Source organism: Podarcis muralis, chromosome 14, assembly GCF_964188315.1.
Source record: "Podarcis muralis chromosome 14, rPodMur119.hap1.1, whole genome shotgun sequence".
In the NCBI taxonomy this organism is placed as follows: domain Eukaryota; kingdom Metazoa; phylum Chordata; class Lepidosauria; order Squamata; family Lacertidae; genus Podarcis; species Podarcis muralis.
This window is the reverse complement of record NC_135668.1, coordinates 40,876,826-40,898,721: the sequence shown is the minus strand read 5'-3', so window position 1 is coordinate 40,898,721 and position 21,896 is coordinate 40,876,826. Positions and strand designations below refer to the sequence as shown.

At 45.4% G+C, this 21,896-nt stretch overlaps 2 protein-coding genes across 6 annotated transcripts in view; both read left to right on the top strand.

Annotated features, from left to right (window-relative positions):
- The window catches only part of ABCC6 (ATP binding cassette subfamily C member 6), a 37,790-nt gene extending 23,467 nt beyond the window's left edge, over positions 1 to 14,323 (top strand). The window contains exons 19-31 of the mRNA XM_028706221.2: positions 753 to 933; positions 1,079 to 1,139; positions 2,378 to 2,468; positions 2,768 to 2,975; positions 4,402 to 4,712; positions 5,228 to 5,427; positions 6,540 to 6,666; positions 7,506 to 7,607; positions 9,611 to 9,757; positions 10,225 to 10,383; positions 10,817 to 10,983; positions 12,128 to 12,322; positions 13,128 to 14,323. Of these exons, the coding sequence (XP_028562054.2) occupies positions 753 to 933; positions 1,079 to 1,139; positions 2,378 to 2,468; positions 2,768 to 2,975; positions 4,402 to 4,712; positions 5,228 to 5,427; positions 6,540 to 6,666; positions 7,506 to 7,607; positions 9,611 to 9,757; positions 10,225 to 10,383; positions 10,817 to 10,983; positions 12,128 to 12,322; positions 13,128 to 13,236 (2,058 nt within the window). The 3' untranslated portion in view covers positions 13,237 to 14,323. The remainder of the gene's footprint in view (positions 1 to 752; positions 934 to 1,078; positions 1,140 to 2,377; positions 2,469 to 2,767; positions 2,976 to 4,401; positions 4,713 to 5,227; positions 5,428 to 6,539; positions 6,667 to 7,505; positions 7,608 to 9,610; positions 9,758 to 10,224; positions 10,384 to 10,816; positions 10,984 to 12,127; positions 12,323 to 13,127) is intronic.
- Positions 14,324 to 15,744: 1,421 nt separating this feature from the next.
- LOC114584447 (uncharacterized) overlaps positions 15,745 to 21,896 on the top strand; it is a 113,500-nt gene continuing 107,348 nt past the window's right edge. For 2 of the 5 annotated variants that reach the window (XM_077918494.1, XM_028706335.2), the window contains exons 1-2: positions 15,748 to 15,941; positions 21,631 to 21,681. In XM_077918494.1, the coding sequence (XP_077774620.1) occupies positions 15,884 to 15,941; positions 21,631 to 21,681 (109 nt within the window). In that variant the 5' untranslated portion in view covers positions 15,748 to 15,883. Of the gene's footprint in view, positions 15,942 to 21,630; positions 21,682 to 21,896 lie in introns of all 5 variants that reach the window. The other 3 variants (XM_077918496.1, XM_077918495.1, XR_013390576.1) reach the window with 3 other exon arrangements.

Below are 21,896 nucleotides of genomic sequence, written 5' to 3'. Positions count from 1 at the left end.
AAACTAAGTTGAATACCACCCCTCCCTGTCTTGTTTTATTGCTGTTTTAATGTTTTATATCATTGTTTCTCGTTTGATGACCTAAGTTGCTTTGAGAAACTTTGCTGTAAAAGGTGACAAATAAAATTGATAAGTATTATTATTATCGTCATTACACCAACAACAGTGATGAATACATTTGTTATACTTTGCTTGCCGTATACCGTATTGTGTCTTTGTATATTGGCCTGAACTCCTTTTTTTTCTATTTGTGTCTGTTACTATTGGTCAGCGGGTGGTGCTGTGGTCTAAACCACAGAGCCTAGGGCTTGCCGATCGGAAGGTCGGCAGTTCGAATCCCTGCGACGGGGTGAGCTCCCGTTGCTCGGTCCCTGCTCCTGCCAACCTAGCAGTTTGAAAGCACGTCAAAGTGCAAATAGATAAATAGGTACCACTCTGGCAGGAAAGTGAATGGTGTTTCCGTGTGCTGCTCTGGTTTCACCAGAAGCAGCTTAGTCATGCTGGCCACGTGACCCAGAAAAACTGTCTGCGGACAAACGTCGGCTTCCTCAGCCAGTAAAGCGAGATGAGCGCTACAACTCCAGAGTCATTCGCAACTGGACTTAACTGTCAGGGGTCCTTTACCTCTATCTTTTACTTTTGTCAGCACAGGAAGATGTAATATCTGGCAGCAGGAAATCTTATTTGTATGGTACAGTGGAATCAAAGAGAACAGACACCACAAAGTGATGGATTGTTTCTTTTCTTCCCAGACTCGTGTTCTGGTGACAAACACAATCCATATTTTGCCCAAAGTGGATAACATCATTGTTATAATGAATGGAACGATCTCTGAGAACGGTTCTTACCATGAACTTGTGCGGAGACAATGGGCTTTTGCAGACTTCTTGAGGTCACACGACACAGATGAGAAAGAGGACCAGGATTTACAAGGTATTGCAAGTCACAACGGATCATAATGCTTATGGGGCATCAGTAAAGAATCGGCCCCTGAAGTATTTGTTAATTTCAGGCATTTCCCATGTTATTTTGGGAGCTATAGCACATGCAGAAATTTTGAAACTTCTTAATTGCACAGGTACAGGAAGTGTTGAAATTGTCACCAAAGGACACATGACCTGCCATGGAAAACTTGGAGGGTAAGTAATCAAGATAGTAAGTTATAGAAACTGCAAACCACACTTATCTGTGAGTAAGCTCCACTCAATCCAATGGGACTTACTTCTGAGTATCCATAGTTAGGATTGCAGCCTCACGTCACATCCACACATACATTTAACACACCCTTGTATCACTTAAACAGCCATGGCTTCCTACAAAGAGTCCTGGAAATTGTGTTTGTTCAGGCTGCTGTCCTCACAGAGCTGCAGTTCTCAGCACCCTTAATGAACTATAGTTCCCAGGATTCTCCATGTTTTAAGTGTGTGGTGTAGATGTGACCTCAGTCATGAATGTGAGGCGATATCCGAAAGCTCTTTAAAGCTCAGCAAGAGCCCTTTCACTTATCTTAAGTATATTTTCTCTCTGGTGGCACACAAGAGAATCCATGCTATTTTTTAAAAGGAGAAAATACTGTTTGGGAAGTAGGGATCTTGGAGAATTCTGACAAGAATGGAAAAAAGGAATAGAAATTGCCAGTGTTCACCTACCGTATTTTTCGCTCCATAAGACGCACCAGACCATAAGGCGCACCTAGTTTTGGGAGGAGGAAAACAAGCAAAAAAAATATTCTGAATCCTAGAAGCCAGAACAGCAAGAAGGATCTGACTTCTGGGATAGCTGCGTGCAGCCTCTCCCGGGCAGCGGGATGAAGTCTCCCCCTGCGCGCAGCTAAGGCAGAAGTCAGGAGAGGCGCTTTGCTGAAGGGGCGTTGCGCAGCTCTCCCTCTCTGCGCAGTGCCATTCACTCCATAAGACACACTCACATTTCCCCTTACTCTTTAGGAGGAAAAAAGTGTGTCTTATGGAGCGAAAAATACGGTATTTGTCCTGTATCCAGGGTGGAAATCGGTCTAGCAAATACATCGGGTATTTATGGTTGTTGTTGCTACTCTTAGTCTGCAAAAGTTATGTCAGCAATGACATTTATCCCCATTTGCATTCCTTTTAGTTGAAATGAACGGGGTGGGATAGCACAATGGCAATGAATTTTGCCGCAGTGGGCAGTGAGATGAATAATGCAGAAGGCAAACTGCAGTGGAAAGGAAACAGGGCTGCATAGCTGGTATTCTTTCGGTGTAGTGGGGACTTCCACCAAACCCTATGGAACCTTTAGCTAGTGGAATTTTGAGAATAGGATTGTGCCCCAAGTAAAGCTCTTTGGACTGTGATAACCCAGTACATGAAATCAACCCATCTTGCTGCTTCTTTCTATCAAGGTCTTACAAGTCTTTGGAAAACAGAGGCGGTTGCAAGGAAACAGATGGAGCAGAATTCACGACAGAAGGCGAGAAACAGCAAACTGGGAGGGTAATTTGAAATGACTTAGTTGTGTATAATAACACAGTTTTCTATCACAACTCCCTGGGAAGAGGGATTGATTGTTAGGCCACTCTGAGAAACATAGCTCTGGGCGGAGAATGGAGGGGGCCTCCTTTCAGCACCCTTAACAAACTACAGCTCCCAGGATTCTCTGGGAGAAGCCATGGCTGTCTGAAGTGGCATCGTAGGTTTTTTTTAATGTGTGATGTGGACGTGTCCATAAAAGGCAGCTTCCTGTCTTCCTAACTTAGCCAACCTGAGCTTTTTTATCCCGTTTGTCTCTCTAGGCAAAGACTTCAGTCTACCTGACCTACCTGAGAGTGGCAGGGTCTTTCCTCTGGGCTTACATTCTAATTTTATTTATCTGCCAACAAGCTGCATCCTTTTGCCAAGGTTATTGGCTCAGCCTGTGGGCCAACGACCCCGTTTACAACGGAACGCAGCCGCATACTGAGCTCCGAATTGGCGTTTACTTTTTCCTCGGATTCGCCCAAGGTTTGTTCAGCCCTGCAGTCTCCCTGGGTCCTTTCTGCAAATTCCTTGTGGCCCTTGAGGCTTCACTACTCAGCCCCTGAGACTTTTCCCAGGTCACTTCTGTCTCTGGTTATCAATGCCTCTGGTGTAATTTGGTTGTTTTCTTTCATAGTATTTTGCTTTAATCTGCTGTTGTGAGTGAAATATACTCGGAGTCCTGTAATTATTTCATGCTCTCTATTGCGGCTTGTAAAACAGTGATTGAATTGCCCCCCAAACCTCAGGCTTTTATATACATTATTCACACAATGAGTCCCGTCTGATTGGCTGATTCTGCTTCCCTCCTGGAGCCCGATTGGTATTTTCCAGCAGGCCAATCAGTTGTTGCATTCTACGATCCTACCAGCCTAATAGGCTGATTGACTTCCTCCTGGAGCCTGATTGGTCTTTTCCTGCCAGCCAATCAGTTGTTGCATTCTAGGATCCTACTTGCCTATTGTTCTAGGATCCAAGCTTAGTACATAACAGTGAGCTAACTAGGAAGGTCCTCATTATCTTATCTATCTACCGTATTTTTCGCCCTATAGGACGCACCATCCCATAGGACGCACCTAGTTTTTTGGGGGGGGAATAAAGAAAAAAATATATTCCCCCTGCCCAGCCACGGGAACTCCCACAGGGCTCCCTAGGCTGCTGATATCTGCGCGGAGCGCGGGGCGCTCTGCTTGAGCGCGCCCCACGCTCCGGGCAAGCAGGCTGCTATCCGCAGCCTAGGGAGCCCTGCGGGAACTCCCGCAGGCTCCCCAGGCTTGCTGATAGCTTCCTGAAGCCTGGAGAGCGAGAGGCGTCGGTGCGCACCGACCCCTCTCGCTCTCCAAGCTTCAGCGAAAGCCTGCATTCGCCCCATAGGATGCACACAGATTTCCCCTTCATTTTTGGAGGGGGAAAAGTGCATCCTATAGGGCGAAAAAACCAGTCCGGGCCATCTTAATATTGATAATAAAAGAAAGTATCTCTCATCTATTATTATCAATTTATTTATCCCCTTTGTATACTGCCTTTTCTTCCAAGGAGCTCAAGGTGGTGTGTGTGGTTTTCACTGTCTCATAGAATCATAGAAGAGCTGGAAGGAGCCACAAGGATCATCTAATCCAAGCGCCTGCCATGAGAAATCTTTCCCCCAATGTGGGGCTTGAACCCACGACCCTGGTCTTAAGAGTCTCATGCTCTACCAACTGAGCTATCCCTCAGGGCTAAAACACAGTACCTCACTGTCTCATACAGCCCTATTTCACCCTCACAACAATCCTGTGAGGTAGGTTGGGCTGAGAGACGACGACTGGCCCAAGGTCACCCCACTGAGCTACATGGGATTCGAACCCTGGCCTCCCAGGCCATAGTTCAGCACTCTTAACCGTTACACTACACTGGCTCTCTTGCCTTGCAGCCGTTGGGAAGTTTGGATCGATAGCCTCCGTCTTCTTGGCCGGGACGGTGGCCTCCCACGAGCTCTTCCGGAGGCTCCTACACGATGTCCTCCGGTTGCCGATGTCGTTCTTTGAACGGACGCCTAGCGGCGAGCTGCTCAACCGCTTCTCCAAAGAAATGGACGCCATTGATTCCATCATCCCAGACAAGCTGAAGTCCTTGCTGGGGTTCCTCTTCATTCTGCTAGAGATCTACGTGGTTATCGTCATGGCCACTCCGATAGCCGTGGTGGCTATAGTCCCCCTGACAGCCTTGTATGCTGTGTTCCAGGTACACATTAGCTCCCTCTGCCATGTTTGTGGGCCAGTTCATTGCTCTAATTAGAGGTGAATGTGCAACCTGCTCTCTTCATTAAAATAGTATTATTTTACTTATACCCCACCTCTTGCCCAGAACCAGGACTCAAGGCGGCGTATAAAAATTAAAACAAACACGGGAAAAACAGAAAGCTTTTTAAAAAACCACCCATAAAATATCATTATTATTTATGATTAAATTTGTATGCTGCCCTATGCCCATAGATCTCAGTTCACAACACAGTGGCTGAACAGCAATAAGACTATATTGGAATTTAAACAATGACTTACTTTCCTGAGCCACTGTAATAGTAAACTTCGATGCTCTGCTTCAGTGTTCCTTTGCAGATGCTTAATGCAACAGCTCTCACAATCCCTTGCTTGCTGGGTTTGATGGGAGTTGGAGTCCAACAAGGTGCAGAGGACCCCGTCTTGGGAAAAGCCGCTCTGCTTCCGCAATGTCTCTTTCTTCTTCCTTCTGTCCCTCAGAGCTTCTTCGTCACCACCTCCTGCCAGCTGAAACGCCTGGAAGCTGCCAGCCGCTCGCCCATCTACTCCCATATTTCAGAGACCTTCCAAGGGAGTATCGTCATCCGTGCATACAAGGACCAGCGGCGTTTTATTCTGCAGAACGACCTTAAGGTGGACGAAAATCACAGGGCGTCTTTCCCGGCTGTGGTGGCTGACAGGTATGACAGTGCAGCTTCTGAGAAGGAAAGAGAATGCCATGGTCCGAGCTTTTGCGGTTGGGCTCAGAATGGCTATCCTCTTGGATGCAGGTGGCGCTGTGGTCTAAACCACTGAGCCTCTTGGGCTTGCCAATCGGAAGGTCGGCGGTTCGAATCCCCATGACGGGTTGAGCTCCCGTTGCTGTGTCCCAGTTCCCACCAACCCGGCAGTTCAAAAGCACACCAGTGCAAGTAGATAAATAGGTACCACTCCGGCAGGAAGGTAAACGGTGTTTCCGTGCGCTCTGGTTTCCATCACAGTGTCCCGTTGCGCCAGAAGTGGTTTAGTCCTGCTGGTCGCATGACCCGGAAAACTGTCTGTGGACAAACGCCGGCTCCCTCAGCCTGAAAGCAAGATGAGCACTGCAACCCCATAGTTGCCTTTATTGGACTTAACCATCCAGGGATCGTTTACCTTTACCCTCTTAGCACAGTACGCCCCTTTGTCTCTAGGTCCCAGAAAATGGCTGATTTTGCAGTCATGTGGCACAACACACATGGGTGGAGAACCTCAGGGGTATGAGGGTGGCCCTCCAGACTTCTCCATGTGGCCCTCAGGACTGAGCCTTCTTCCCCCTGGGGGAAGGCCTTCGTCCAGTATACCTAAAGGAGCATCTCCACCTCCATCGTTCTTCCTGGACACTGAGGTCCAGTGCAGAGGGCCTTCTGGCGTTTCTCTCACTGCAAGAAGCCAAGTTACAGGGAACCAGGCAGAGGGCTTTCTCAGTAGTGGCACCTGCCCTGTGGAACGCCCTCCCTTCAGATGTTAAAGAGAAAAATAACTACCAAACTTCTAGAAGACATCTGAAGGCAGCCCTGTTTAGGGAAGCTTTTAATGTTTAATAGGTTATTGTATTTTAGTGTTTTGTTGGAAGCCGCCCAGAGTGGATGGGGAAACCCAGCCAGATGGGCGGGGTATAAATAATAAATTATTATTATTATTATTATTATTATTATTATTATTATTATTACTGGGGGCTCCCCAGCTGGTGCCTCCCACCACTGCTTTCCATCCAGCCAGTCTGTGACATGTGAGAACCAGGCACCTTTCTCTCTCTCTTTTAAAATCCCAGGTGGCTTGCCACGAACACAGAATTCCTGGGGAACGGCATCGTCCTGTTTGCAGCTTTACTCGCTGTGGTGAACAAATCCCACCTCAGTCCAGGGATCGTGGGCTTTTCTGTTTCCTGTGCTCTTCAGGTAACCTGAACACATCACTATGTTCTTATCTGGCAAAGAAAACAAGGTTGTTTGTTTGCTTTTGTTTAGCAAGAAGTGCACAGGAATCGGTTTGATGAGGCTCATAGGATTTTGAGCTGTAGAGTATTATATTCACATGCTATACGATGCACTTTTTTTGTGCCAATAAAGGAGATTGATTGATACTCACATAGAAGATGGAGCAGGCTTGTTTTCTGCTGTCCCAGAGGCTAGAACCCAAACCAATGTATTCAAATTCCAAGACAGGAGCTTCCGACTAAACATCAGGAAGAACTTTCTGACATTAAGAACTATTCAGCAGTGGAATGGACTGCCTTGGAAGATGGTAGATGCTCCTTCATTGGAGGTTTTTAAGCAGAGGTTGGGTGGCTTTCTCTCCGGGATTCTTTAGCTGCCAAAAGCAAGTTCTTTCCCTGTTCCTTGCCCTAAAATGAACTCAATGTATTGGTTATTAATCCTGTTAGCCTCGCTCCCTGGTTGTTTAGGCAAGGAATGATAAAAGTTAAAATGCACTTTCAAGGTGTGAGGGGTGCAGTTCCTCCTTATAAGGCCTGTATTTGCATTTTTAAGTTTCAGTATAATTTTATTTTATTTTATTATTGCATTTATATCCCACCTTTTTCTCCAAAGAGCTCAAGGTTTGCTTCATGGCCAAGTGGGGAATTCAAACCCTGGTCTCCCACGTCCTAAGTCCAACGTGCTAATCACTACACCACACTGGGTGTCCATAGGAGGAATGTGGATCTGGTACTACCTAATCCATCTCAGCTCCCTGTCATTTTGTGCTTCCCCCATCCCCCTACTCTCATTTTGTTCAGATTACCGGTGTTTTGAACTGGATGGTGCGCTCCTTAGCAGAAATGGATAACAACATTGTGTCTGTAGAGAGAGTGACTGATTACTCAATGATGCCCAAAGAGGTAAGTGATGGCATTCTCCTTCAGTTAATTCATGTAGGAAGCCCAAATGGGTGGATTGATGCATGGTGTGAAAAGAGGTGGGGAAGCTCCCTCCAAGCTATGAGTTCCTACTTGGGGGGAAGAACACTGTTGCTCTCAGGGCCTGTTTTGGGGCTTCTCATTGGTTGGCCACTGTGAGAAAAAGGTGCAAAGTTTTTGCCCTGATCAAGCTTGGCTTTCTCATGTTCTTAGCAATTGTGATCTGTCCTTCCAGCAACCCTCTGGGCAGAGAGAGAGAGAGAGAGAGAGAGAGAGAGAGAGAGAGAGAAGCAGGGAGGTCATATGGGGGGCTGAGAAAAGGGTCAGTTCCTCCCACCTTTGGCTCCGGCCTTCTGGTGGAGGAGTAATTTGACTCGGCTTGCATTTAAAAGCAAACCTACATAATGTAAACAATATGTAAACCAAACCAGAGCTGTCCTTCGAAATTAAGCCTTCATTTTGCAATGCAGTTCTCCAGCCAAGACACGTGTCCAAAAATGCATATATTATGTTAAAGTGGGCAGATAAATGCATATGTTACTGAAAACAACATACAAAACTGCATTATATTAGGAGAAAATACTTTGTGCGCACACACAAAAATACCTTAGGCAGAATTGTTTAGGAAAAATGTACCTATTGGGGAGAATCTTCGCTATAATGCTGATGAAATAAATAAGAGTGTGTGTGTGTGTGTGTGTGTGTGTGTGTGTGTGTGCGCGCACACACACACACACACATAAACAAACAAACAACAAATGTAGAAATGTAAAAGACCAAAGTTCAGACCGGAGAAAATGAGAAACGATGGATTTCCCCCTGAAAGAATGCGACCCTTGACAGAAAACTTCCCCATTCTTGCAGTAGAAGGCAGGGAGGAGCAAGAAAAACAGAACAAGCCTTCTTTAGTGGGAAAGAGAAAAGGAATTGCTTCACTCGTAAGTTAGCTACATCCGCATCATTGCCTCTTTCTAAGGGAGAGAGGATCACACCTCCATAGCTTCTAAGTCTCTGGGATTTTGGGACTACATATTTCCTTCCACCTTTCCTTTCTTGGGATGCTGTCACCTTCATCATAATCAGTGTGGTGCAGTGGTTAAGAGCGGTAGACTCATAATCTGGTGAACCGGGTTCGGGTCTCCGCTCCTCCACATGCAGCTGCTGGGTGACCTTGGGCCAGTCACACTTCTCTGAAGTCTCTCAGCCCCACTCACCTCACAGAGTGTTTGTTGTAGGGGAACAAGGGAAAGGAGATTGTTAGCCGCTTTGAGACTCTTTAGGGTAGTGGTAAAGCGGGATATCAAATCCAAACTCCTCTTCTTCATCTGTTAGATGTCTTTCATGCCTTTCAGGCATGCGCGGTGACAGCAATATTACAAAATCTTCCCAGGGAGGGTGCCAGAGGCACCTCAGTGGTGTGGGAATCCTCAGCTTAGGGTCCCTCTCCTAGACCTCCACCCTCCATGCATCCAAGAGAGGTGGAAATGTCAAGAGGGCCTCTTCTGCCTCCCCTAACACTGAGGGGGTCTGTAGGGAAGGAGACAACCTTTCAGATATTTGTGGCCTATAAGCCAGCAGCTGTCTCTCCTGCCCCATCAGCCTCCATTTTCTCCTCTCTTTCATGAAGCAAACGGAGCACATTTGAAGGGCCTAACAGTCTTTTGTCTCACCCTCATTCACTCTGCACCTTTCCTTCCTGGCTGTAGTTGTTGGTTTGTCCAGCAAGGAGAGTGCTGGCTCAGGATTGCACACCTTCCGACAAGTTTGCACAGACAGGGTCAACTAGCATTGTACTCCGTTTTCTTACTACTAGCTCTCTCGCCCCAAACGTGGCTCAGAAGAAAATTGGTGTCAGCCCATCCGCTTAATCCTGAAGCCACAGGATTTAAAGGCCTACTATAGCAACCCTTTTGTAGTTGCTCAGTTTCACAGCTGTTTGAGACCTGGTGTTTTTGAGCTTAAGGTTCCACTGTGTCTCTGTCCAGGCTCCCTGGACTTTGGACAATCACCTCCTGCATGAGAACTGGCCCACTGAAGGGAAGATTGAATTCAAAGGCTACAGCTTGCGATACAGGCCAGGCTTAGAATTAGCTTTGGAGAACATCAACCTCAAGATCAATGGACGAGAAAAGGTAAGGCGGGTCATTTTGGGCGCTTTTTACACCTTAAGTACTTGGAGGGAGGTGTGTTTATTGGGTAAGTGCTACTCAAGAAGAAATTGCATCCTTTCCAGAGAGAGGATGTGGGAAAAGGTGTTATATGAAGCTGATCTTTTCCCACTTTGCTAGTTTGAGGTCCAATCCAGACATCCTTTTCCAGGATGATTTGTGCTCACGATGGTATATGCAAACCCTGTTTTCGTGCCAGCAAAAGTTTTGGGACGGACATACTGCTTCATTTCCATTCGGTGCATGTCCCGCAAATTCCTGCTGAAATCCTGCAACTCGTTTTCCTACGTGTGACTGTGATGTTTGAAAAATGTCTTGTAGGAATAAAAGCAGCATTGGCAAAGATGCAGCACTAATCCAAGCTTTTGGCTGACTTTGCTTTTCGCAGCTCTGCTACCTCTCTTGCATCTCAAAGCTCTCTTATCTCTTAGGTTGGCATAGCTGGAAGAACAGGGGCCGGGAAGTCTTCCCTAGCCATGGGACTTCTGAGGCTAGTCGAAGCTGCTGCGGGAGAGATTGTGATTGACGGGACCAATATTGCCCTTTTGGGTCTGCATGACCTGAGAAGCAAGGTTGCCATTATCCCACAGGTATAAAGCTGCTTCCTGGTGGCAGTGATCAGTTTATTAATAGGATTTCTAAAGCTCCCTTCACCATAAGATGTTACAACACCACCATAAGGGCATGTTACAACAATATTGTTATGCACCACCCCATTGTCCAAGATTCCTGTACTTACTCAGCATCGGTTTCAGCAGAGGCTGTGGTGTCTTCAGGATATATGCTTTTAGTTGCCCATGCATACAAACTGAGCATAGGATGGAGGGGCTCACAGCATTAACACCCCCATAGATCTTGCATCCCCTTTAGGTTTCCAGGGGAGGCCCAAAGCTGGATGTAGAAATATGGAGAACTCAGTTTAAGATTGGAAGATGAGACATGGAGAAAGCCTGAAAGGGACAGATTACCCCATCCCTAGTCCAGACCCAGGTGAGAATTCTCTGGTGTTTTCCCTCTACTCAGGACCCAGTTTTGTTTTCGGGCTCTCTAAGAATGAACCTTGATCCCTTGGGCGTGTGCTCTGAGGAGGAGATCTGGACTGCTCTCGAACTGACGCGGCTCAAGAGCTTCGTTTTGGATCTGCCCGACCAGTTGGCATACGAGTGCTCGGAAGGAGGTGAAAATCTGAGGTACCCAATGGAAGGAGAAAGAAAAGGAGACTTCACTGGTGCCTTGGTTTCTGGGGCTATAGGTTTGTCAGGACCTGGGGATCAACAGTTGTTGGGAAACATGAGCAGGAGAGAGCCAGTGCCTTTGCATCTTGTTTATGGTCTTCCAATAGACTGGCCACATGGAAGCAGAATTCCAGGCATGTTTTCCTCTGGCATTTAACCTCTTCTGTGTTCTCCGTCCCTTAGTGTTGCCTTTTTCATTGTTAGTTATCTGTGTTGTCGTTTGAATGTTGGTTAGAGTGTTGGACTAGGGCTAGGGCAGGCATAGGCAGACTTGGCCCTCCAGATGTTTCGGGACTGTGACTCCCATCATTCCTAGCTAACAGGACCAGTGGTCAGGGATGATGGGAGTTGTAGTCCCAAAACTTCTGGAGGGCGAGTTTGCCTATGCCTGGGCTAGGGAGAGCAGGGTTTGAATCCCCACTCAGCCATGAAGCTCACACTAGGGTGACCTTGGGCCAGTCACCATCTCTCAGCCTCACCTACTGCACAGGGTTGCTTTGAGGGTAAAATGGGGAGGGAGAGAACTATATATACCACCTTGTGCTCCTTGGAGGGAAGGTGGGATAAAACAGACAATAAATAAGAAGAGCTCTGCTGGATCTGACCAATGGCCCATCTAATCCAGCATCCTGTGGCCAACCAGACGCTTGCAGGAAACCTCCAAGCAGGATGCAAGCACAAGAGCACTCTTTCCTTCTGTGATCTCCGGCAACCGGCATTCAGAACATAGCTGTCAACTTTTACCTTTTCTTGCGAGGAATCCTATTCAGAATAAGGGAATTTCCCTTTAAAAAAGGGAAACGTTGACAGCTATGACAGCTGCGTTGGCAGAACGTAGCCACCATGATTAGCAGCTTTATCCTCCATGAATTTAGCCAATCTTCTTTTAAAGCCATTCAGGCTGGTGGCCATCACTGCCCGCCTGCGAAAGTGAGTTCTGCGGCTTCGCTATGCGCTGCGTAAAGAGTTGCTTTCCTTTTATCTGTCCTGAAAGGTGCCGTATATAAATACATAAGCAAATAGAAGACACGTTGGGTCTTGTAGTTTTCCCTAGCTGGAAAACCTGGGTGGCCAATTAATCACCCTTGCTTCTTTCCAGTGTCGGCCAGAGGCAGCTCATCTGCCTGGCACGAGCTCTGCTTCGGAAAGCCAAGATCCTGGTTCTGGATGAGGCCACTGCAGCTGTGGATCTTGAAACAGATTTGCAGATTCAGGCCACCATAAGGACTCAGTTCAGGGAGTGCACAGTTCTGACCATAGCCCACCGAGTGAACACCCTTTTAGACTGTGACAGGTAAGGCTTCTTCAGCTGCCAGTTAACATTAATGCTTTGTGCTGTTTTTCGTGTGGGGGGGGGGTGTTGCACGGCATTTAGTTGTGGATACGCCACCATTTATAGATCTGCTGCTTTTTGGTTGTCAGTAAGTATCAAAACCAGGAATAATTAGTAGAACAGAAGCAGCCATTTTAGGAATTATGCACGGAAAGGCAAGGTATACTTTTTAACAAATGTAGGAGATTGTAATTATAATTGAGAAGAGAGCAAAAGGATAGCAATTAGAAGATAAGGGCAAAAAACCCCCAAACCACCAATCATTACAGAAAGCTTGACGGAAAAGAATCATCTGTTGGAAAGAAGAAAGTAAGATCACACAGGGAGGAAGGGGTTCCACAGTCTTAAGTGCCACCACTGAAAAGGCCCCGTCCCACATCCCCACCAACTTTGTTTCCAACGACAACGGGATGCAGAACAGAGCCCCCTCCAAAGTGATCAGTGGCTTGGGCAGAATCATTTGGAAATTAGCAGTCATCAAGAGACCATGCTGGTGTTCATGAGTTCTGCACATACTCTTCGAAATGAGCATAATAGCACCCTTTGCCCAAGAAACTGTATACCTTGTAGGTCGCCGTCAGCAATGCCAATTGATGAATTTTGCCATGGCTGCTTACAAAAACCACATCTCATCCTAAGCTGGTTGGTTTAACTAGTTACGATTTCATTGCATATCGAAAGCCTAGCTCTTTCTTTCTTTCTTTCTTGATTTGGCATGACTAGCAATATAGTCTAACACTTTATGCTCCACTTCTAATATTTGCAGGGTTTTAGTGATGGAAAGTGGCCGAGTGGCAGAATTCGATGCCCCAGAGACATTAATAGCCCAGAAGGGACTGTTCTACAGAATGGCTGAAGAATCAGGGCTGGTATGATGATTGAGACTCAAGGAATAGACTGTGGTACAGGATTTGGGGGTCTGAAGGAAGACATCTGCCTCATAACCTTTTGTCATTCATATGTAAGTCCCAGTCCTTCTGGTGTCCAAATACACACACAAGAGGTGTATCAAACATCTCAAGGGAACCCAGAAATTTATGTAAGTACAGCAGGGATATATGAAGGTTTCGTTTTCTATTCCGCCCTGTATTCGTTGCATTTGGCACTGTTTCCATTCTGCTGCAGGTCATCTTCCAGCAAAAGATCTAAATTATTCTTAATTCTTAATTTTATTTTATTTTAATTATATGATGAGATATGGTTCCAATGATTACACTTGGTTGAGCATAGACTAAAAACTCCACAGAGATAATAGAACAGCTCTCCACCATGTTAAAATGGATGCAGAAATCTTAAAATATGAACAACTAAGAACTGCATGGAGGCAGAAGGAAGTCATTAAATAAATCACGGGAACAAAACCAGAGATTAGGCATAGATAAGAAAGTGAGAGTCGCGAGAAGAAAAAGATAAGGTGATGCGAAAAGAATCTCATACTGGAAATATGTGTTAATAATAATGTCAGTGATGAAGAAAGCAGAATGGGGTAAATTTATGGCATATATAAGAACAAACTGTAGAAGCTTAAAAACTATGGCAGGGTTAACATAATTCCTGTGATGTGTATAGAACGGGAATAAGAATCTACAGGAGGGGATATATCTCAAGAAAACCGAAGCAGGGAAGGAAGGAAGCCGAGGCGTGAGGACACGCAGTGTAAATATGATGACTTAAAATGTTGATTGTAAAAGATTGCTTTATTTTCTTCTTTGTGTGTGAAAAACCCAATTAAATAATAAAAAAGTGCTCATCTTGGTGCCACAAAAAAAATTTAAAAATAATGTCAATGATGGCTTGTATTCCTTAAATCACTGTATGTATTTGACAGTATTTTTTGTTGAATGTTCTTTTTATTCTTTCTTTCTTTCTTCTTTTTTCCTATTTTTTTTTATACTAGATCAACGTGTTTCATTATGTGTAACTTTTAATGTGTAAATAAAGTATTAAAAAAAATCTACATTATTCATCTGCTGGCCACTGCAGCAGAATTACTTAACTTATGCAATTTACATAATTAACGTTAATTAAGTTGTCACTATGTTACTCCACCCAGTTCATTTCAGTACAAAGGAAGCTCATTGGGGGTGGAGGGGATTAACTAATTATGTATCATTTGCAGAGTGAAAGCAATGGCAGTGAATACCAACTTGTATTTGATGGATTGATTTACATCCTGGATATGGGATGCATAAACAAACTTGGGCCAATTTCCACTCATGTTTCAGTTTTCCTTAGAATTCTCCAGCACTCTTAGGTGTAACAAATGTTTACGGGGGGGGGCCTTAAGGGGAGAGGAGAAACTCCCAAACAGCTCGCTTCCACTGTATCTCTGCCCATCATTCATTTCAAAGAAACAGAATAGAATTGTCCATTTGACAATATGTGTTGGTCCGTAGGCACGTGGTATGAGTCTTGTTCTGTCTCTGTGGGTTGCATACAGTGATTCCTTGAGGATCATGCTAATTTTACACACACACACACACACACACACACACACACACACACACACCCCTTTGCAAAGATGAACCAGAAACATCCATTCCCTATGTGTGCAGGCACCAAAATGAACACACAGCATGAATAAAATATGACATTGGTGCAAATTCAGCAATCCTAAGTTAGACTGCACGACCTGTTACTGTGCAAAATTCATTCCAATGAAACAACATTCTTTAAGAGAAAGGAACAGGAGGGAGATCTTGGAAATTGGAAAAAAAACATGGGAAACATTAATGCCAGACTGAGAGAAATCCACATGAGATACTACCAGACACATCCAAAAGCAGAATGGTTAGATTCCTGCCTCCTTTTATGCAACTCCAAAACGTGTGTCCCCCCCACCAGACATGTGGCTTTTATTATTATTCTGTTGTAAAGATTTCCACATGTATTGTGTACACCTCTGGTGGTAACTTCTTATTAGAGAAAAGCCATTGCATCTAAATCAGCAGAATTTCCCCCCAGAAAGAGTAGTTTTCCTCCTAAGTTGGGCATATACAGAGATAGTGATGGATTTTTATACAGTGGTACCTCAGGTGAAGAACTTAATTCGTTCTGGAGGTCCGTTCTTAACCTGAAAATGTTCTTAACCTGAGGTACCACTTTAGCTAACAGGGCCTCCCGCTGCTGCCGTGCGATTTCTGTTCTCATCCTGAAGCAAAGTTCTTAACCTGAGGTACTATTTCTGGGTTAGCGGAGTCTGTAACCTGAAGCATCTGTAACCCGAGGTACCACTGTGTGTGTGTGTGTGTGTGTGTGTGTGTGTGTGTGTGTGTCATTGAGGAGGTGTTGTCTAATATGAAAGAACTTAGCCTGGTTGGGCGGATGTCCCCTTATCCCAAAGCAAGCGGACAAAAAAACAAATCCCACCCTCCTCAACCCCTCCCCTGGCTTGAAGATCTGAAATCGTCAGCTCCTGTTTTTTGTGAAGAAAAAAGTTTCCTTCAGCTGCGCTCCTCCAGAGCTGCCTCTGAAAGGGAGGTCTGATGTGGTTTTGCAAACACTGGGGAGGATTCCAACGCCATGGAGTTTCGGCACCTAATCATTTTCCTTTCCATTTTTGCAGCCAGCATATCGAGGCGTAAGTAGAAGAAACTAAATTAACCATTTCATCTCTTTGGAAACCGCGACTCTCACTCTCCTCCTCCCCCACCCCTCCTTTTCTCTCTGTCAAATGCAAAAATGTGGCTTCAGAGAAATGATCTCATTTGCCTGGCATTTGATTGTGTCTAGGCTGCGCTTTTTTTTTGTCATAGGTGGGAAGGTTGGCAGGTGGTAGAAGTGGGGGAGGAGGAATTCAATTCAGTTGTCATTTAAAGGTGAACCCACCAAATTCACACGTTCCGAAACAAATGCTCAAAACTGAAACACAGCCATCGTTCAAAATTCGCGCTTTTCCAAATTTTGCAATGCAGTTCTTTAGCCTAGGAATGTGTAGCAAAAAAAAAAAAAAAAGTGTTACTTGGGTGGAGTGTGCATCTAAATGAATATATCAGTGAAAATGACATTCAAAAAGTAATTATAAGGGGGAATAGCTTTGCAAAGGTGGGTTTGTTAAGCGACATTGTGGATTCAAGCCCCATGTTGAGCAAAAGATTCCTGCATTGCAGGGGGTTGGACTAGATGACCCTCATGTACCCTATCAACTTACAATCTATTCTATTAGGAGAAATTTCAGGCTAAAATTTTCATGAGAATTTTGAAACACACACACACAAATTGCTGCAGAAATTCAGAGAGCTGATTTTAAGATTGGAAAAACGGAGAGCCGTCATTCGTAGCAGGCATTGGCTAAAATCATATCAGCCAATTCAGAAGATGTGAGGTGATCAGCTTAGCCAAGTGATTTGTTTTCCACCCACCCCAGCCTGATTGTTTTATAGGTAAGGCTGCTTGGGGAACTCAATCTTTGCACATTCTTATATGAACTCCTGTGGGTGGGTGTGCACTAGGTTTCGTCTGTCTGACATTTGTGACTCCATTCTCAGTTGCTTAAATGTATTGAAACGTGCATTTCAGTGTGTATTTAGAGAGAAAATGTACATTCAAATAAGTAACTTAAGAGGTTTTTTTAAAAAAGCAATCTTTAAGCATTTTGCAGATTAATGGAATTGTAACTAAAAACATGATAGGAAATAGATTTTCTCATCCCCAGTTAAACAGATGTTAAAATACATGCTTGTTCTCTCAGGGCTCAGCTCAATACGCTACTAAATGTGTCACTTGCCGTGATGTAAGGTTTTTTGGGTTTTTTTTGAATAATAAAACAAAGTGCACAGGGGCGGGGTGGTGCTATCTAGATTGAGATGATAGCATCTCAATGTTTCCAAAAAGAGATGTTTGGCAGAGGGGAGGATTAGCGTGGAAGTTAAACACACACATGCACACACCAAAGTTGTGTCAGTAAGAGGTGTTTCTCCCACTGCTATTTGCAGAGCGGGGGGGATTTTCAAACAGAAACATTTAGACATTTACTGCAGTAACAACAGTAATTTACAGCTGAGCATTTTTGAAGTGTTGTTCCTTTTAACTTTAAGGTGGCAATCCCATTTCTATTTACCTGCCGGTAAGTCCCAATGAGGGACGCGGGTGGCGCTGTGGGTTAAAGCCTCAGCACCTAGGACTTGCCGATTGAAAGGTCGGCGGTTCGAATCCCCACGGCGGGGTGCGCTCCCGTCGCTTGGTCCCAGCGCCTGCCAACCTAGCAGTTCGAAAGCACCCCCGGGTGCAAGTAGATAAATAGGGACCGCTTACTAGCGGGAAGGTAAACGGCGTTCCGTGTGCTGCGCTGGCTCGCCAGATGCAGCTTGTCACGCTGGCCACGTGACCCGGAAGTGTCTGCGGACAGCGCTGGCCCCCGGCCTCTTAAGTGAGATGGGCGCACAACCCTAGAGTCTGTCAAGACTGGCCCGTACGGGCAGGGGTACCTTTGCCTTTAAGTCCCAATGAACTCAGTGGGATTTCCTATTGCGCAGGCATGTGTAAGACTGCAGGGCAACGCAGTGTATTTATTTAATTCTTTTCAAACTATCTCACTTTGTTGCATCTTTTAAACCTTTGAATCTGTTCTGCAAGAGTTAAGTTTTTTGGGGTTTTGTATACTGGAAGCTAATTCTTTATAACTGGAAAATGCAGATGGGATGAATTTAAAGTATAAACTCTTGTCAAGATAAACGACGGCAGAGAAGCGAAATTTGCCAGGGTTCCTGTGAAATTTGTCTGGGAATTGCATTATTTGGGCTTGCTGCCTTTCGCTGGATGTGTAGCCTCAAACTATGGTTACAGCAGAGAGGGCAAGATGCCTCCACGTGCTCTAGGGTGCCACACATGTTATTAGTTTACCTGCTTCAGAATTGAATTCTGAAATTAAAACAGACCCCCATTTCGTGTCGTTTCCAAGGATCAATTACATTTACTCATTCAGCCCCTATTTCTGGTCTCTGTCTCTTCTTCTTTGTCCCAATGTTAAGCTGGGCAGCTGCTTTGCAAAAATGTAATCAGTGCATTCTCAGTGGCCATGGGATGCTGACTCAACTGTAGGTAAAATCTAAATGGAGGTGCAATGGTGTCCTAGAATGGGGTGTGGCTGGCTGGCTGGCTGGCTGGCTGGTACTCTGAACAGGAGCACTTTTCACAGCAATGTTTATTAGAGGCTACCGCCCACACACTTCTGCTACGTTTTTCTGCTTGTGTGGTGGCACCTCGGTAAAACCACGTCTTACTGTTTGTAGCAGAGTTTTCCCCAGAGGCAGAGGACAAGAACAGGAGTCATATTCAAATTCACAGTCAAGAGCCAGTGTGGTGTAGTGGTTAAGAGCGGTAGACTTGTAATCTGGTGAACCAGGTTCGCGTCTCCGCTCCTCCACATACAGCTGCTGGGTGACCTTGGGCTAGTCACACTTCTCTGAAGTTTCTCAGCCCCACTCACCTCACAGAGTGTTTGTTGTGGGGGAGGAAGGGAAAGGAGAATGTTAGCCTCTTTGAGACTCCTTCGGGTAGTGATAAAGCGGGATATCAAATCCAAACTCTTCTTCTTCAAGAGCTTTATTGCTTGACTGGATGCACAAGCATTTCTGTTACTATTGTATACAAGTTATTTGCATTCCTTTATCTCTCCAGCATGGTATATTCTCAGTCCCGTGATTAACAATCCTGAGACAGCAAAACTCACAGTATCAGCAGCACACATTGTCTTACTTCCAGCCTTGTTGTCAGTATGTGTGCTGCTGACAGCATGTGTGTGTGTGTGCTTTCATTGTGTGGCAATTGCAGCCTGCAACTTCCTTGTCACAGTCCGGTTCATGGGCAATCAAAGTCCCGGCAGGGGATGTTAGGACCTGGGGCAAGATGGTGGGGTGGGAGCAGGAACGGGGTCCAGAAGCCAGGAGTCAGGAAGCCAAGAGTCCGAGAATCAAGAAGCAGGGAGTCAAGAAGCCGAGGTTCAAGGAGCAGGAAGCAAGAAGCCCAATGCAGGAAGTGTGTTGCTGTGGCAAAGAGCTGAAGGGAAATGCTGACCTTATAACCCTTCCCGGCTCTTGCCACCAAGAGCTGTGAGTTACCAATCGGCCTCACCTGTGAGGCCCCGCCTTGCCTCTTCAGAAGAAACTTAGGAAGGCCCCAGTCCTGCAAAGTCCTGTTGGTCACAGGGCCTGGCTCCTGCACGCACATCTGACATTCCTCCCTTAATTTGCACCTCCAGCTGACACCAATCGAGCCTAGAGTGCCATTCCTGCACACTAAAGAAAAATTCTGGAACCCTCTTTAAAGCTTCCAGGAACTTTTATCTGTTTCTTAAAGAATGTTTTCCTAACAATATTTTGTTGCAGGTCTGATTTGTGCAAGAGGGGCAGCAACATGGTGAACACTTGTGCCCTCAAAGGCTGTCCCTGGTGTCCACAGGTTCTCATCCCCACTTTCTGCATCCCCCCCCCTCAAAAAAATGAGACTTGGAACCAGCATTCTGTTGTAGTCACTGTAAAAGGCTGTACTCCTTATGTTTCTCTAGTTTGCAAATGTGCCTATCAGTCCAAAAAGGTTGGTAACTCCTGTATGTGGTGGATGTTGGAGACAAAAGCTTCCAACAATGTGAGAAGGTTGGGTAGAGATGCTTCAAGAAGGAAGCTGACAGATAGTTTCGTCTGGGTTTAATATCCAAGGGAATCCCAACTGAAACATTAGGAGAAAGATGGCTTGATTAAAAGCACATTGGCTGGTTTAATGCCTTTGCTTGGGAGAATGTTTTTCCTTCAGGGCCTCAAAAAGGATGTTTTAGAGTCAGAGAATAACCAGAATGATCCAGGGTGTGGAGCAGCTCCTCTGTAAAGAAAGGATGCAACATTTGGGGGTGTTCTGGTTTAAAGAAAAGGCAAGTAAGAGGCGACATGACAGAAGTTTACAAGATTATGCATGGCATAGAGAAGGCAGATAGAGAAAAGTTTTCTCCTTCTCTTGGAACGTTAGAGTTCAAGGACATCCAGTGAAGCTGTTGGGGGATTCTGCACAGATAAAAGACTCCTTCATGCACTATGTGAACTGTGGAACTCACTCCCACAAGAGGCAGTGACAGCCACTTGTGTTGTTTAGTCGTGTCCGACCCTTCGTGACCCCATGGACCACAGCACGCCAGGCACTCCTGTCTTCCACTGCCTCCCGCAGTTTGGTCAGACTCATGTTTGTAGCTTTGAGAACACCATCCAACCATCTCGTCCTGTGTCGTCGCCTTCTCCTAGTGCCCTCCATCTTTCCCAACATCAGGGTCTTTTCCAGGGAGTCTTCTCTTCTCATGAGGTGGCCAAAGTCTTGGAGTCTCAGCTTCAGGATCTGTCCTTCCAGTGAGCACTCAGGGCTGATTTCCTTCAGAATGGATAGGTTTGATCTTCTTGCAGTCCATGGGACTCTCAAGAGTCTCCTCCAGCACCATAATTCAAAAGCATCAATTCTTTGGCGATCAGCCTTCTTTGTGGTCCAGCTCTCACTTCCATACATCACTACTGGGAAAACCATAGCTTTTACTATACGGACAGTGACAGCCACTTTGTTGTTGTTGTTTAGTCATTTAGTCGTGTCCGACTCTTCATGACCGCATGGACCAGAGCACGCCAGGCACTTCTGTCTTCCACTGCCTCCCGCAGTTTGGTCAAACTAGACAGCCACTAGTTCTCTTTAAAAGAGAATTAGACAAATTCAAGGAGGTGAAGGCTACCAGTGGCTACTAGCCATGATGTATATGTTCTGCCTCCACAATCAAAGGCAGCACATTTTTGAATACCAATTGCTGGAAACCACGGGGGCAGACTGCTCTTGCGCTCAGATCCTGCCTGTGTTTTTCCTACTGGCATCTGGTTGGCCACTGTAAGACTGGGGTGCCAAAAAGACCTGTTCTTATTTTTTTGAGCAGAGTTTTGTATTCTGAAGCTCATCAGGTTTCAGGGAAAAGGGGACCTGGATCACAGTTAATATTAATCAGATTGAAATTGTCAGCAACACAACCCTTGTGCGGATTAAACCGAGAGCACATTCTGCAGAGGAAATGGTTTTAGAACAAAAACGGCCATTTTCTTCATGGATAGAATCCATTTATTATTATTGCTAAATAAACATGGTGGTCTCCAAGATGACAGTGTCGACCTGAATTCCAGTAAATGTGACGTTGCATTTAAGCTCTTTTTTTAAAGTCTATGGTAAATAAACAGCTGCAGGATCAGCAACTGAACCTACAGAGAGTTTTCTCTAAATGCCTTTCTGCAATCCCTCTTGGTTTGTTATTATAGGAACTCTGGAGAATTCAAAGCATGAAGAGTCCTGTGTCTCTCAATGTGCTGGTGAGTAGACAAGGCAAATTCTTAGCACTGAACTGTGGCGGGGCAGTTTATATGGGGGTGGGGCAGGGAATTCTCCAGCAAGTTCTAGCCTCTTGGATAAATAATATGAATCCTGAAGAACCTCAGAGGAGGGAGGGGAGAGAAAATTAGTTTGTATCTTAATACGAAGTCCCCTAATTTTCCCTTTCGGAAACAATATGCAAACTGAAGCACAA